We start from the raw sequence: 17,853 nt of genomic DNA, 5'->3' as shown, positions 1-17,853 counted from the left end.
GATATCTTGTAGTTGCAAGCTCATGAACAAGCTGGCATCATGATGGAAGCACAATATGGAAGCTATTATACAACAGCTAATGGACTTCCCTGGTGGCTCAGCTGGTAAAGAATCCACCTGCAGTACGGGAGACCTGGGTTCTATCCTTGGGTTGGGATAGGATTCCCCTGGAGGAGGGCATGGCAACCCATTCCAATATTCTTTCCTGGAGAATCCCCATGGACAGAGGAAGCTGGTGGGCTGCAGTCCATGGGGTCGCAAAGAGTCGGACACAATTGAGCAACTAAGAACATAACAGTTAATCCTATTTGTATTAACATGAAATAAAATTGAATTGCAGTCATATATTTCACTCAGGCTTCTGTAGGTTAATTAATTTTAAAAATAAATGGAGGTTTTTATGCTTCTAGCAGTATAGTTGACAAAACACTTCAAAGGACTCCTTGCTATTAATACAAACAATTTAGATTCTTGATGAAACATACTTCCAATACATTGCTGAGCCTACAAAGAGTAAGAGAAATATGTAGTTCATGATTCATCACCATCCTCTCAATGAGCAGACTCTCTGAGATGGAGAGTGGAGGGCAAGCAAACATAAAAGGTGGAGCTGCTATTAGCATAAATGTTCAACACTGACATTGAGATAATCAATTTTAGTAAGACTCAAGATAGGGAAGCAGGATGAGACTTCTGCAGTGTTTGGACCCTTCAAAAGGGACAAAACAGTCTCAAGTAGATAGTACCCAAGCCCCTGGAAGAAGTTATCTGCAAGCTTTTTTGAAGGAAAGCATCTTCTCTTTAAGCATCCAGGGTTCCCATAGATTAAGATCAAATAAATAGATGCTCACAATTAAAGACCATCAAATGTATGAAGATATGAGTCATCAAGTGTACAAAGATATGCAGTATACATTTGAGCTGAGTAATTCAGATATTAGAAGAATTAATCATAGAATATTAAGTAACTATGTGTAAAATGTTTGAATAAATAGATAATGGAACCAGAAATATGAGCAGGCAACAAAATATGATAAAAATAACTAGACTAGCCATGGAAGTAGACATTGGCTCCTTGGAAGAAAATGTGACAAACCTATGACAAACCTACAGAACATACTGAAAAGCAGAGACATCACTTTGACTACAAAGGTCCATATAATCAAAGCTATGGTTTTTCCAGTAGTTAGGTATGGATGTGAGAGTTTGACCATAAAGAAGGCTGAGTGCCAAAGAACTGATACTTTCAAACTGTGGTACTATAGAAAACTCTCAAGAGTTCCTTGGACAGCAAGGAGATAAAACCAGTCAATCCTAAAGGAAATAAACCCTGAATATTCACTGGAAGGACTAATGCTGAAGCTGAAGCTCTAATACTTTGGCTACTTGATACAAAGAGCCAACTCTTTGGAAAAGACCCTGATGCTGGCATAGATTGAAGACAGGAGGAGAAGGTGACGACAGAAGATGAGATGGTTGGATGGCATCACTGATTCAATGGATAAGAGTTTGAGCAAACTCCAGGAAATAGTAAAGGACAGGGAAGATTAGTGTGCTGCAGTCCATGGGGTCGCAAAGAGTCAGACATGGCTTAATGACTGTACAACAACAACTTGAAAAACTAACTTTTAGAAATAAAAAAATATGATATAGTTATTGAAATAAAATGGATTGCTAATCAGCAGACTAGAACTCAGTGAAGAGAGAAATACAAAATTGGAAGATAACTGAAGATATGGTAGCAGAGTGAAAAAATAAAAAGAAAAATATAATAGAGTATAACAAGATAGGGGAGGTTTAATATTAGAGTTTTAGATTAGATTTTTAAAAATTCATCTATAGAAGATACACTTAAAATGGGAAATTTGAGAAATCAAAGCATATATTTTTCTCAACCACATATCAATCCTTCAAAAAAAGGACTGTGTATAAAGTTTTAAAGCAAGTCCTCACAACTTGGATAGTACTGGTATCAAGAAACTATATTCTCTTACTACAGAGCAATTATATTAGGAATCAGTAATAGAAAGCTACATTTTATTTATTTATTTATTTATTTTTGAAAGCTACATTTTAAAAATATTCATGATTTAAAATGAAAATTCCAGAGCATCAGAATCACCTGGAGAGCTGAATAAAACTACACATGCCCAAGCTCTATCCCAGAGCTACTGAATCTGAATATCTACCGATGGAACACCAACTTCCATATTTTTGAAAAAAGCAACATGGGTGCTTTTGATGCACAGCCAGGTTTACAACTAACTACATTAACTCATCAGCTTGGCCATTATGTGAAATAATCCTTTCTATTGACATTTATGCTTCCTGGACTATCATATAAATTTATATATACATACATATAAACACAGATTCATGTCAGTATGTGTATGTGTGTGTGTGTGTATAAACGTGTGTTTTCAGGCAATTTTTTCTCTTTCAATCATTCATCTGTCTTCTATCTAATCTTGCACAGTATTTCATCTGTAAAAATGGGGGAAATAAAGAGTATATACTCAGGATTGTTGTGAGGATAAAATAAATCAATTCATATAATATGTTTAGAATAGTGTCTGACACTTAATAAACACTCAGTAAGTGTTATCTATTATCATTATACTTTAATAAATTCTTTACCATCTGAGCTACCAGGGAAGTCCATGAAATCAGAAGATGATTGCTTCTTGCCAGGAAAGCGATGACAAACCTAGACAGTGTATTGAAAAGCAGAGACATTACTCTGCTGACAAAGGTTCACATAGTCAAGGCTATGGTCTTCCCAGTGGTCACATATGTTTGAGAGAGCTGGACCATAAAGAAGGCAGAATGCCAAAGAATTGATGCCTTTGAACTGTGGTGCTGGGAAGACTCCTGAAAGTCCCTCGAACAGCAAGGAGAGCAAACCAGTCAATCTTAAGGGAGAACAACCCTGAATATTCACTGGAAGGACTGATGCCAAAGCTGAAGCTCCAGTATTGTGGTCATCTGATGTGAACAGATGACTCATTGGAAAAGTCCCTGATGCTGGGAAAGATTGAGGGCAGAAAGAGAAGAGGGCATCAGAGGATGAGACAGCTGGATGGCATCACCGATCCAATGAACATGAACTTGGGCACTCTGAGAGATGGTGAGGGACGGGGAAGTCTGGCATGCTGCAGTCCATGGGATTGCAAAGCGTCAGACAGGACTGGGCGACTGAACAACAACAAAATATATTCTAATATCTAACAGACTGAAATTCTCTTCATGAGTTGTCTTCTTTTAAATTATTAGATATTTTTGCCAGTTTATTCTTCCAAATGAATGTTGGAATACTTTTGTCACATTTCAGAAAAAAATCCTATTGAGATAGTAATTGAAATTATGTTAAATACATAAATTTTGGAAAGATATATAGTTTTATAATACTTACTTGAGTTTCTCTTTCTTTGTCCAAGACTTTTTTACTAAAAATGTATTCAGATATCTAAGTAGTTTAATTATAATTTTGTAACTAACGTTTAGTTTTATAACATCATGGTACAAAAATGTGACCTCTATCTTTTGGAGTCTTTATTTAGGGGTAAGGCTGATGGGAAAGTTGATGGTTAAGTTGTTTATCATGTTGAATATACTTTAATAGTCCATGGAATTTAAATTACATTAATTATATTAATTTTCATGACCCATTTTTGTTTGTCAAAAGCCAAGTCTAATACAAAATTGTACCTTAATTATGTTCTTTTTGAATTCCTAATTATTTTTCCTTCAGTTTGTATTTATGCTATATTATGTTTGCATGAAGGGGCTTCCCTGCTAGTTTAGATGGTTAAGAATCTGCCTGTAATGCAGGAGACCCGGGTTCAATCTGTGGGTCCAGAAGATCCCCTAAAGAAGGGAATGGCTACCCACTCCAGTATTCTTGCCTAGAGAATTCCATGGACAGAGGAGCCTGGCAGGCTTCAGCCCATGTTTTGCAAAGTCAGACATGACCGAGCGACTAACACTATATGTTGCATAAAAAGTCATGACTTGGATTTTTGTCTTCATAGTAGTATTTATAAGAATTATTTGGTTAAAAGGTAATTTTTTAAAAGATTGTAGGATGACTTAGTTTTTTATGATTAGGCTTATGAATATACTTAATATTCAGAAATTTGTAATCCATATTCAAAGGCAACCAAAATTTAGAGTTAAGATTTGATTTACCATATGACCATTTACCAATTTACCATATGACCATTTACCAAATGACCATAAACATGATTTTGCCTGTGTGTGTGTGTTTAGTTGCTCAGTCGTGTCCGACTCTTTGCGACCCTATGGACTGTAGCCCACCCGGCTCCTCTGTCCATGGGGATTCTTCAGGCAAGAATACTGGAGTGGATTGCCAAGCCCTCCTCCAGGGGATCTTCCTGACCCAGGAATCAAACCAGGGTCTCCTGCATTGCAGGAGGATTCTTTACCAGCTGAGCTAACCAGGAAGCCCGGAATTGACTATAAATGTTCTGAAGCAAATAAATTGATTTAAAATGCTAAAAAAAAAAAATCAAATTACCAGAAAAAAAAGTCAGACTGGCCTTGGATTTTTCCTCTATAACAGAAAATATATTTATAATTGATATTTTATTAACACTGTTTATACTGTTATATTTATATGTTTGGTATTTCTCTTGCAGAGAAGAAATCCAAGACCAATCTGATTTTTTAAAAAATTTATTTTATTGAAGTATAGTTGATTTACAATGTTGTGTTAATTTCAATGGATAGTAAGATTTTTTTAACACATAACATATTCATAAGTTGCTAGATCACACACATATTTTAAATTGCCACATTATTACACCATTTCATTGTACATAATTTCATGGCAGGAAAGAATATGATCTCCAAATTCCACATCCATCCATATTCTCTTCATTGAGGGTTAATCCTAATCAATATAAAACTACCCTGTTAGTCTTATTTAATATTTTTACTAGCATAGAATTTTAACTGAATTGCCTTCCCTGTGTTAATTTTATTTAATTTGCTTTGAAGGCGATGGTAACCCACTCCAATATTCTTGCCTGGAAAATCCCATGGATGGACAGCCTAGTAGGCTGCAGTCCATGGGGTCACTAAGACTTGGGCACGACTGAATGACTTCACTTTCACTTTTCACTTTCCTGCATTGGAGAAGGAAATGGCAACCACTCCAGTGTTCTTGCCTGGAGAATCCCAGGGACGGGGGAGCCTGGTGGGCTGCCGTCTATGGGGTCGCACAGAGTCGGACACGACTGAAGCGACTTAGCAGCCGCAGCTGCAGCAATGCTACTTCACAATTTTCTTCTTGTTGTCATTTTATTAAAAGTGTGTTTCTTGTTGACTATAATTTAGAGAGTGGTTATAAAGCAGGACTTATGGGAGGGGGTGGCACTGACACACAGGTGTCTCTGATTAAGGACAGTGTGGGAAGGCTGAGATCAAGGTCTTCCTACAGCATCAGGTTTTGTCTGCTTCAGAAAGGATCTATACGTAACTTACTGGGTTTTTTTCTAGTCCAGCTAAACTGACTTGTGCTTAGTGGAAATTCCTCCAAGATTTTGATAGTAGTTTGATTGTAAGTATTGGTTCTCCGTATCCTAAGTTTTGGTCTTTTTCTTTTGCAGGAGATTGCAACAGGCACTATTTAACATGATCAGATTTTAACTTCAGGGAAGAAACTTTGCAGGCCATCTGTTTTATTAATAGTCATGCCACATAATTAAATGAACAAATGAACAGGAATAGCATTTTTATTAATACATCTATTACTATCATTTGTATATTTTATATTAAAGTAAAAGCTATATAACCAAATTTGGTTTACAAATGTGGACAAAATACCAGATATAGATATTACCTTGCCATTCTGAAATGTACTGGATGTAGTAGCTCTTATTTTAATAGTACTGTACATATTTATACATAAAATCACATGTAGAGCTTTCCTTTTTCTTTCCTACAGAATTGGTGATACAGGACTAAAGCAATTTCTTGATGGTCCTGCAAGCACAAAGATAAGAGAATTAAACTTAAGTAACTGTATCCACCTGGGTGATGCCTCCATGGCAAAACTATCAGAACGGTACGATAAAACAATAATATTACATATATTATTAGTAGCTGTATATCTGTTGATATGAGAGATCAGAGATGGACTTTTGAAGCCATTTGGAAAATATCAGGGATGCCTAGAAGCTGGTCCAATATTCGGTTAAACCAAGTAAGATATTGGAGTCATAGATTAATATTTTCTATCTCTGTTTATTACTAATATCACCTTGGAGAAAGTTTGAGATGGAATCACTCAAGAAGTTATAAATAGCTATACCTGGGTGACTTACGTGTCTTTTTCAAGGACATTGTCTCTATGGAAACCTCTACTCCAGTGTATCCCAAGGGATATTCTAGTGGGTGAATTTATTCTTGATCCTCTTTACTTGTCAAAGGTCTTGTGTACACTACAGGGTGAAGTTCAATTCTTGTAGTAAATGTGTAAGGAAAAGGAGAGATTTAAATTTGTCCTTTTAGTGGTTATTCATCTTGGTATTTATATATATGAGTTTTTTTGCATGCATGCAATATTTTTTTCTTATCAGAAATTGCAATATGAAATGAAATCACAGAAAAAATATTTCATTCAGCTGTGTATTGTCCACTTTTAAGCTTACTATTAACATTAACATTATGATGAGAAAAATAAAATCCTTGTTTAAATAGCATTTGCTTTCCCCAGATGGTTTTTATGCAAAGAAATTGCTATTTGACAGGGTGATGAAAAGTTTAAGGTAATTTTTCATGCTACTTTCTTTCAGGTGCTATAATTTAAACTACTTGAATTTACGAAATTGTGAACATCTGACTGACCTAGGAGTTGAATTTATTGCAAACATCTTTTCGTTGGTATCGGTTGATCTCTCTGGAACAGACATCTCTAATGAGGTAAGAAAAAAAAAGACTTCTATTGTTTTCTGTAACACAATCATTTCTATTTTGTAAACAATGGAGAGAACAACAATTATTTGTTTCTTAAATTATTGGATTATAAAGGGTAAGTTTGGGAAATTTTTTTCTGGAATAGTGATGGTTGAGGTTATTTGTAAATCAATGGTTTTGTTTCTACTTCAAAAAATGGCAAAATACAATATTTGCAGGAAAGTCCTGACAGATCAGACTGTTAGATCTGAAATTTGTTTCAACTATGGACATTTGCTCATTGTGAAGATATATTTTAGATCGCTTAAATATATTTCCCTTGTGGATTACACATTCCAAAAGACTACTTTGTGCTTTTAGATCCAAGTCTCTAGTTCAAAACTGAAATCTAAAAATGGCCTCCTCAATAAAAAATAAGTTTTTAAAAAATGAAAACAAGAGGGGGAATAAAAATGGCCTCTTCAAATCTATAAAAGGATATATTTTAAGAAACTAATTTCCTGCAAGCTGCTGTAGCTACTCATTAGAGCTGAAACACAGGTCACACCCATCCTACCTTTCCAGCACTGCTCCATTCAAAATGAAGATAAATCCAGAGATTTGTCATGTTTCTGAAAGACTTTAATGGACTGCAGTTAGACAATAAATATGCTGGCTTCTCTTGAAATCAGAGCATTAGGAGGGACAGAAGAAGACAACAGAGGTGAGGATCTCTCCCCCATCTGCTTGCTAAATCCCTAGTCATCCCTCAGTCTCATCAGATACCACTGTCTCTGAGGCCTTCTCTGAGAAGTCCTACCGTACAGGCAAATACAGCAACTTCTCTGTGTACATCTGCACCTCAGTGTTTCCTTTACCATGACCTCTTTCTCACCACATTACTGATACCTGTGTTATATGTCCATCTTTCCCCCACATTCAGTAGCCTCTTTTAAATAAAGAACTGTGTGTGTTTATTGGTACAGTTCTTTCTCTTCTTTACCTAAGAGTGAATTTAGATTTGGCCTCCATTCTGCTAGCTGGTCTCCTCTCCTCTTTCTTGGAATGTTGTTGTTGGTGGTGGTTTAGTTGCTAAGTTGTGTCTGAATCTTGCGACCCCATGGACTGTAGCCTGCCAGGCTCCTCTGTCCATGGGATTCTCCAGGCAAGAATACTGGAGTGGTTTGTCATTTCCTTCTCCAGGGGATCTTCCCAACCCAGGAACCAAACCTACGTCTCTGGCATTGCAGGCAGCTTCTTTACCAACTAAGGAGTGTTGGAGTCTTGTCTAAATGTAGAATGAGATGGGGAAGTTGGGATAATTACATGTAGTCAACTCATTACGGTGAAATCAAGCCTGGTCTTCTCAATGCTGTCTTTTGACAGCCCATCTGGTCTTTGGTTTCCTTCCAGGGAAATCCCAGATCTATATTACCTGTCCCAGCTCCAAGGTCCCCTCAAGTTTTGGGGCTCCCCTGTCGTATGTGCCTTGCTCTGGGCCCCTTTGGGTCATCCTGAGGTGTGGGACTCTGTGAGGCCTTCTTAGGCCCACAGTCCCAGACATCCCCTGCAGACATTTCCCACTTTTACATCTGGGTGTATTTGTTCTCAGACCCATGCCTCACCCTTCTTACTCTCCTACAGAGTGGCTGACATGTCAGTTAGATTCCAGCTGGGTTTGGTGCTTGTAAAATATCTATGAACAACAGGAGGGTCGGAAGCAGAGAGAGGCCAGGGTTTTTGTCCACCTTTCCCTGCATTATTATTATCAGCTGCATTTCTTTTGTGATCTACTCCCTTTGGTCAGGATTGTTGTGGTTCCAGTTTCCCACATGACCTTGGACTTTGGGCTGTCAGAAACACTATCTCTTTCCATTGTCCTTCCAGCATAGGCATGGTACTGGCTTCCTGCTACTGCTAATATCTAGATTTTGTCCTTATTCCATTAGGCTCCTAAGGTGTCTAATACCTATTAGTCAGTTTTCTCTCACGATTATATTTCCTCAGTTTCAAACAAGAGTTGTTTTTATTTTCCTCATTAGATTTTAGCTGGTACAATGATGAGCATAGGGAAACTCTGATCCCTTGTTGTTTTTCACAAGCATACGAGGGAAAGATAGAATGAGTTCTCATGTACTCTTATATTCCCAACCTATCAGGAGATAGAGCCCAGGGAGGTCTGGAAGTGGGCCCTGTACCCCAGCATCTCATCCTTTTGCTTCCCTCTGGCTCTCCCTTCCCCTCTTCTTCTTCCAAGCTCCCCTCCTTCCTGCTCTGCTCTCTCCCTTCCCCTCCCCTTTCCCTTCTCTTCTCCTCTCCCCTCTTCTCTTCTTTGCTCCCTGTCTTTTCTCTTGGCATAGTTTCTTTATCTAATCTGGGGGTGGAAGACATGTTCCAACTGATTATATGGTTTTTAAAAACGTCATGCTCCAAGTCTTTCAGGGTTTAGAATTTTAAGTCCAGGATGTTTTTCTACTGTGCTGTTCTGTAAAAACCCTTCCCTGACACATACAAGCAGAAGGCCCAGCTGTTGTCTGAAGGATCACAGGGTAATGAGAAGGATCAAAGCACATTATGATTACATCAAAATATAATTCCACCACAGCACTCCTCACAACCTGAAGTATCTGGTGAACAATTGTTGAATTCACAAAAGGAGGTTTAGATGCTCGATCTTAGTTTTCAGCATTTGTGAAAAACTCAGTTTTTATTTTCAAAGATCATATATTAAAATTTTTATCAACTGAGGATAAGTATAAAGTTTAGGGATATAGCCTCAAGTCCCATTCACTGTTTTATTTTCTTGTAAAAAAAAAATTAAACAATCTGAAAGAATACTTGTGGAGAAGAAAGTTAGTTGTTTTCTGCTAAAAGATGGAAAAATTAGTCTTCTGAAGGCTATTGTTTTCTTCCTTCCAATCAGTGAAATTCTGACCTAAGAGGCAAATGACTGACAACACAAGGCACAACAGCAGCTAACCTCAAACAGCCAAATTAAAATGAGTCAGCCCAGATGTCAAACTGGGCAGCTAACACCAGCCTGGGCTGTGGGTCTGATGAAGTGCAAATATGACTACAGATTTAACACTTAGGATTTAAACTCTGGAATGTTGCAGATATTACCAGAGGTCAAATGTGACCATTTATACCTTTGGGAAAAAATATGTTTTCTAATAATTATGTTCACTCACGATTCTTTTCAATAGTGTTTTCAGTTTGAATCATACTATATATTTAGCTAACAAATATTTATTCTGACTACATTGTGCTTAGCGCTAAGGGTACTGGAATCAGGAAAACAGACCCGGCCCCTCCTCCTAGCCCTTATATTCTAGTGGAAGACAGGTGTGGAACAATGGTCATTAAACGAGATGGGTGCGGGAAACAAACAGAAGGGAAACTTAACCTAAATCAAAGTCAGAGAAGACCTTCTTTTACAAGAGAAGGAGAAGGGGTATGTGGTAAGTCACAGAAACAGCTTGCACAAAGATAAAGAGTTTGAAAGTACGGTGGCATTAAAGACATCTGCACATTTGGATATAGCTTGATTGTGAGGAGAGTGGTGAGAGATGATGTTGGACAGGTAGGCAGGGGCCAGGTCATGAGGGGCCCAGAAGCCACAGTGAGGAATTTGTTCTCTGCCTTGTTGGCAATAAAAGGACATTCAGTATTGTCAATTAGGCCATAACGTATTAAAACTGAAATTTTGAAAAGATCACTCTATCTGCTGGATAGACATGGGAATAATGCACTAGGGCTTCTCTAGTGGCCCAGGCAGTAAAGAATCCACCTGTAAAGCCAGAGATCTGGGTTCGATCCCTGGGTCAGGAAGATCCCCTGGAGAAGGAAATGGCAACCCACTCCAGTATTCTTGCTTGGAGAATCCCATGAACAGAGAAGCTTGGCAGGGTACAGTCCAGGGGGTCACAAAGAGTCCGACATGCCTGAGTGACTAAGCATAAATGGTCAGTGACTGATTATAAAGCAGTAATCCAGGTGAAAAATTATGAGGGTCAGTATCAGGGCTAGAACCAGGGAGATGGTAGAAAGGCTGACACAGCAGATTTGAGAGACATTTGGAGAAAAAATCAATGGGAACTAGAGACAGAATGAATATGGAGGTAAGGAAGAGAAGGAGAAAATCAAGGACGATGCCAGATTTTTGGCTTGAGTGGCTGTATAAATGGTGGTATCCCTTACTGAGCTGTGTCCTTTCCACAGTGGGAGGAGAAGGATTGCTACAGGTTGGGGAAACAGGCATGTTTAGTTTGAGTCACCTGTAAGACAGCTATACAGAGATGTAGAAGAGCTCTAGAAATAAGCAGGGAAATCAGTGAAATTTACTACTCGAAGGTAGAAGAGCTCCTTAAGGTTGCATGGGTAATGGGCTTTTATGTTTGGAAAATCATGGATGCTCATGAGGAAGTTAATCAGCAAAGAAAAAACTATAGATATTTAGAAATCAAGCAATATATTTAACTGAGAAAACTAATTTAAATGGGGACAGCAAGGAAGAGAACAGTTACTTCAAACTTTATATATTCCTTTTAATAATTTTATTGTCTTTAGCCATTCCTTTTTAGAAAAATAGTGACTAATCTATTACATCATCCAAGAATAAAAATTGTTTAGGAAGTTGTCTAATAAGCATATTTTACAGAAAGAGGAAGGATATCAATTTTCATCTTCCAATATAAAGAGAATAGGGTTTGTAAGTGAAGGAAATAGCTTACTAATATGATGATATTTTATGGTATCTTTAAAAATCTTTAATTTTCTATAGCCTTTTCTTAATGTCTAATTCAGCAGGATGTTATTCATTCCTTATTACCCCAGAGGGTTGTTTGAATATAAGGTTATATTTCCACATACATGGGAACATGTTTTCTGCTAGTTAGGAGAATTATCATTTACTGAAGACCACAGGATCCCCAGTTAGGACAGTTAAATCTGTTGCTTAGGTTGTCTTAGTCACCACCCATACTTGTTTAAAGGAAAAATGAGTCAGAGCTATGCTCCAGACATATGCTTAGACAGTGGTTTAAGAAGACTCTTTCATTTGCCTGATTTTCAAAATTTTTCACCATCAGCACTAGAAAAATGTTCACCCTAAGTGTCCATTGTGTAGGCCATCTCCCGGCGTCCCCTCACGAGAATGTAACACCCATGAGGCTGAGACTTAATTTTGTTCACTGCTGTTTTCTCAGAATCCTGAGGGTAGTAGATGTTTGATAAATATTCACTGAATTAAGGAACAAATGCTGAGCTCTACAATACCAAATATGAGTAAGATTTGTTCCCTGCAGCCTGATTTGGAAGAGTAAGTGTGACTCATTTAAATATGGTATGGAAGATGGAGTGATACAGGATGCAGAGAAAGGGATCTATTAACTCAGCCAGTCTAACACAAAAGCATGCCTATGCTTGCTTACTCAGGGGACTTTATGTAGCTTAGTACTGCTAGAACATGCTGTGAAAAGGAGATGTTACCAATAGAATGTCACGCTATGCCAAGGAGTCTAGACTTGAATAAATGATGAAGTAGCACCTAGAAGGGGAGTCACAGTCATGGTCAGCCTCCCATTTTAGATTATCTGGGTTATTCTATTTGCTTGGGCTCCAAAACCATTGCAGATGGTGACTGCAGCCATGAAATTAAAAGACACTTGCTCCTTGGAAGAAAAGCTTTGACAAACATAGTGAAGTGAAAGTGAAGTTGCTCAGTCGTGTCCGACTCTTTGCAACTCCGTGGACTGTAGCCCGCCAGGCTCCTCTGTCCGTGGGATTCTCCAGGCAAGAATACTGAAGTTGGTTGCCATTTCCTTCTCCAGGGGATCTTCCCGCCCAGGGATCGAACCCGGGTATCCCACATTGCAGGCAGACGCTTTACTCTCTGAGCCACCAGGGAATCCCATACACAGCATATTAAAAAGCAGAGACATCACTTTGTTGGCAAAGGTCCAGTCCGTTGTATAGTTTTTCCAGTAGTCATGTATGGATGTGAGAGCTGTAGCATAAAGAAGAATTAATGCTGAAGAATGAATGCTTTTGAACTGTGGTGCTGGAGAAGACTCTTGATAGTCCCTTGAACTGCAAGGAGATCAAACCAATAAATACTAAAGGAAATCAACCCTGAATATTCATTGGAAGGACTGATGCTAAAGCTGAAGCTCCAATACTTTGGCCACAAAGAAAGACATGTTTCTTTTGGTGTTATTTCTAGAAGGTTTTGTAGGTCATCATAGAACAGAGGATAGGATGGTTGGATGGCATTACTGATTCAATGGACATGAGTTTGAGCAAACTCTGGGAGAGAGTGAAGGGCAGGGAAGCCTGGCATACTGCAGTCCATGGGGTCACAAAGAGTCAGATACAACTTAGCAACTGAACAACAACAAATTCTCTGGGGGATAGATTGGAGGGGAAAGTAGTGGGAGTTATTTCAGTAGTTAAAGAAAGAGATGCATTTTTTAACTAGGTCAGAGTAGTAGTGTGGAAAGAACACCGTCAAGACTACTTAGGAGGTAAAACTGAAAGAATTTGGTGACTGACTAGATGGGGAAGATAAGGGCCTAGAGGTCAAGAGGATAAGAATGATTCCAGATCTGAATTTGGGTGGATGGAGGCCCTACCTCAAAGAAAGTTAAGTAATGCAGGAAAAGTAACAGGTGTTGAGGGAAAGGCTCAGAAATAAAGAGAAATAGCTCCAGAAAGAATGAAGAGGCTGAACCAGAGAGAAAACAATGCCCAGTTGTGGATGTGACTAGTGATGGAAGTAAAGCCTGATGCTGTAAAGAACAATATTGCATACAAACCTGGAATGTTAGGTCCATGTATCAAGATAAATTAGAAGTGGTCAAACAGGAGATGGCAAGAGTGAACATTGACATTTTAGGAATCAGTGAACTAAAATGGACTGGAATGGGCGAATTTAATTCAGATGACCATTATATCTACTACAATGGGAAAGAAACCCTTAGAAGAAATGGAATAGCCCTCATAGTCAACAAGAGTCTGAAATGCAGTACTTGGGTGCAATCTCAAAAACAACAGAATGATTTCTGTTTGTTTCCAAAGCAAACCATACAACATCACAGTAATCCAAGTCTATGCCCCAACCACTATTGCTGAAGAAGCTGAAGTTGAACAGTTCTATGATGATCTACAAGACCGTCTAGAACTAAAACCAAAAGAAACATGTCCTTTTCATCATAGGGGACTGGAATGCAAAAGTAGGAAGTCGAGATACCTGGGGTAGCAGGCAAGTTTGACCTTGGTGAACAAAATGAAGCAAGGCAAAGGCTAACAGAGTTTTGCCAAGAGAACACACTGGTCATAGCAAACACCCTACACAAGAGACGACTCTACACATAGACATTATCGATGGTCAATACCAAAATCAGATTGATTATATTCTTTGCAGCCAAAGAAGGAGAAGCTCTATACAGTCAGCAAAAACAAGACCAGGAGCTGACTGTGGCTCAGATCAAGAACTCCTCATTGCCACATTCAGACTTAAATTGAAGAAAGTAGGGAAAACCGCTACACCATTCAGGTATGACCTAAATCAAATCCCTTACGATTATACAGTGGAAGTGACAAATAGATTCAAGGGATTAGATCTGATAGACAGAGTGCCTGATGAACTATGGATGAAGGTTCGTAACATTGTACAGAGACGGTGATCAAAACTATCCCCAAGAAAAAGAAATGCAAAAAGGCAAAATGGTTGTCTAAGGAGGCCTTACAAACAGCTATGAAAAGAAGAGAAGCAAAAGGCAAAGGAGAAAAGGAAAGATATAAGTATCTGAATGCAGAGTTCCAAAGAATAGCAAGGAGAAGAAAGCCTTCCTAAGTGAACAATGCAATGAAGTAGAGGAAAGCAACAGAATGGGAAAGACTAGAGATCTCTTCAAGAAAATTAGAGATACCAAGAAAACATTTCATGCAAAGATGAGCACAATAAAGGATAGAAACAATAAAGGCACAATAAAGGATAGGTATGGACCTAACAGAAGAAGAAGATATTAAGAATAGGTGACAATAATACACAGAAGAACTGTACAAAAAAGATCTTAAAAACCCAGATAATCTTGATGCTGTGATCACTCACCTAGAGCCAGACATCCTGGAGTGCAAAGTCAAGTGGGTCTCAGGAAGCATCACTACGAACAAAGCTAGTGGAGGTGATGGAATTCCATCTGAACTATTTCAAACCCTAAAAGATGATGGTGTGAAAGTGCTGCACTCAATATGCCAGCAAATTCAGAAAACTCAGCAGTGACCACAGAACTGGAAAAGGTCAGTTTTAATTCCAATCCCAAAGAAAGGCAGTGCCGAAGAATGTTCAAATGACCACACAATTGCACTCATCTCACATGCTAGCAAAGTAATGCTCAAAACTCCCCAAGCTAGGCTTCAATAGTAAGTAACCATGAACTTCCAGAGGTTAAAGCTGGATTTAGAAAAGACAGAGGAATCAAAGATCAAATTGCCAACATCCGTTGAATCATAAAAAAAGGCAAGAGAATTCCAGAAAAACATCTACTTCTTCATTGACTATGCTAAAGCCTTTGACTGTGTGGATCACAACAAAGTGTGGAAAATTCTTCAAGAGATGGGAATACCAGACTACCTCCTGAGAAATCCATAAAGAGGTCAAGAAGCAACAGTTAGAACTGGACATGGAACAATGGACTGGTTCCAAATTGGAAAGGAATTTGTCAGGCTGTATATTGTCACCTTGCTTATTTAACTTGTATGCAGAGTACATCAGGCAAAATGCCAGGCTGGATTAGCACAAAGCTGGAATTAGGATTGCCGGGAGAAATATCAACAACCTCAAATATGCAGATGTCACCACTCTGCAGAAAGTGAAAAGGAAATAAAGAGCCTCTTGATGAAAGTGAAAGAGGAGAGTGAAAAAACCGGCTTAAAACTCACCATTCAAAAAACGAAGATCATGGCATCTGGTCCCATCACTTCATGGCAAATAGATGGGGAAACAATGGAAACAGTGACAGGCTTTATTTATTTTGGCTCCAAAATCACTGCAGATGGTGACTGCAGCCATGAAATTAAAAGATGCTCCTTAGAAGAAAAGCTATGACCAACCTAGACAGCATATTAAAAAGCAGAGACATTTCTTTGCTGACAAAGGTCCATCTAGTCAAAGCTATGGTTTTTCCAGTGGTCATGTATGGATGTGAGAGTTGGACTATAAAGAAAGCTGAGTTCTGAAGAATTGATGCTTTGGACTGTGGTGTTGGAGAAGACTCTTGAGAGTCCCTTGGACTGCAAGGAGATAGAACCAATCAATCCTAAAGGAAACCAGTCCTGAATATTCATTGGAAGGGCTGATGCTAAAGCCGAAGCTCCATACTTCGGCTGCCTGATGCAAAGAGCTGACTCTTTGGAAAAGACCCTGATGCTGGAAAAGACTGAAGGCAGGACGAGAAGGGGACAACAGAAGATGAGATGGATGGATGGCATCACCGACTCGATGGACATGAGTTTGAGCAAGCTCCAGGAATTGGTGATAGAGAAGCTTGCCGTGCTGCAGTCCATGGGGAAGCAGAGAGTCAGACACGACTATATGACTGAACTGAACTGAACTGTATTGAATATTGGCATGTTTTCCATATTAAGTTTAACTGTAAATAAGATCATTTCAGATCTAGAAAAAAAAAATCTCTAAGACTAAGTAATATATAAGAATAGAAAGAAGCCAGCGTGAGGTCTTTAACAATAATTAGTGTAGTCTAAACTTCTCTCAATTCTGTCCCCCTGCCTCCTCTCCATCCCTGCTGCCACTGCCACAGTTCAAGCATCATTCTTCTTACTAACCTCTTTGCCTTAAGCATCACTGTCCTCAATCCATTCTTCACTCTGCTGCAGTGTGATCTTCCAGCATGCAAATCTGAGTCTTTCACTTCTTTGCTCATATATTGTCAGGAGATCTCCATTGCTTTCAGTATAAAATCTAAACAATCTAGTTTGGGGGACCAAGACTTCCTAAGGTGGTTCCTGCCCATCTGTGCAGCCTCACTTCCAGATAACTTCCACCTTCATTTTTAGCTCCAGAGACACAGAACTGATTCTCCTACAGCTCCTCAGACATGTCTTGCTCTTCTTTTCTTCTCACTTCTGTGAGTAATTCTGTCTGAAACACCCTTTCTTCTTGTCTATCTGCTAACTTCTTGCTCATCCCTCAAGTTTCAGCTGTGTGAAGCTCCCCTGGAATTCCTGGGCAATTCCCAGGCAAAGCTTAGGATCTCCCCACCTTGTATTTCCACTGTCCTTGCTAATGTCTCCAATAAAGCAATCAGCTCAATATATTTTTGAGTCACTCAATGTATTTTAATATTTTTTTTCCATGCCTGCCTCCTTACAACATTGTAAGACTCTTCAGGGTAGAAGATGGATTGTCCCATCTTTGGGATGCCCAGCATAACACCTAATACATAAAAGGTGTGTAAAATATTTGATCAGTGAGTAGTGAGTAAGGGAATGAATGGATCTGGTACCATTTTCTTTCTCTAAACCAAACACAAGATTTTCAAACTGCCACATCTTCTTAGCTATGATCTGAGCTAGAATGGGAATGCTTACAGCTGCACGTCTTAACCTGATGATATGCTTTCAAGAGACCACCCATCTGCATGGAACACAAGCACAAATAAAGGCTGAGGTTTAGTGCACCACAACTCCTAAAGCGGGAAGCACAGGAAATTACTTGAGATTTAAGCAACAGAAAGAAGGGGAGTTAAAAGAAAGCAGAAAGCAGAATAACTCAGAGATAAATGGATTTGCCTTGGATTAAAAAAAAAAAAAGCAAAAAAAACACACACATAAGAAGTTTGCCCTATTGAACTTTTTCCTATGGAGCTGGACTTTTCTTTAGTCCATTCTAGGCTGCTTTTCACAGCCAGCGGC

The 17,853-nt window shown here is 38.7% G+C and overlaps 1 protein-coding gene and 1 long non-coding RNA gene across 2 annotated transcripts in view; one reads left to right on the top strand and one right to left on the bottom strand.

Annotated features, from left to right (window-relative positions):
- Nucleotides 1–17,853, top strand: part of FBXL13 (F-box and leucine rich repeat protein 13) — a 217,002-nt gene that overhangs the window by 141,839 nt on the left and 57,310 nt on the right. Inside the window, exons 16-17 of the mRNA XM_005205376.5 lie at nucleotides 5,969–6,088; nucleotides 6,819–6,945. Coding sequence (XP_005205433.2) covers nucleotides 5,969–6,088; nucleotides 6,819–6,945 — 247 coding nt within the window. The remainder of the gene's footprint in view (nucleotides 1–5,968; nucleotides 6,089–6,818; nucleotides 6,946–17,853) is intronic.
- On the bottom strand, nucleotides 5,864–10,137 carry LOC132345171 (uncharacterized). Its single transcript, XR_009494330.1, has 2 exons — nucleotides 6,871–10,137; nucleotides 5,864–6,006 (listed from the first exon to the last, which is right to left on the bottom strand). It is a non-coding gene; the product is annotated as an uncharacterized lncRNA (long non-coding RNA).

Source organism: Bos taurus, chromosome 4 (genome assembly GCF_002263795.3).
Source record: "Bos taurus isolate L1 Dominette 01449 registration number 42190680 breed Hereford chromosome 4, ARS-UCD2.0, whole genome shotgun sequence".
Lineage (NCBI taxonomy): Eukaryota > Metazoa > Chordata > Mammalia > Artiodactyla > Bovidae > Bos > Bos taurus.
Note: the sequence above shows the minus strand (reverse complement) of the source record. Positions and strands in the feature narration are given on the sequence as shown.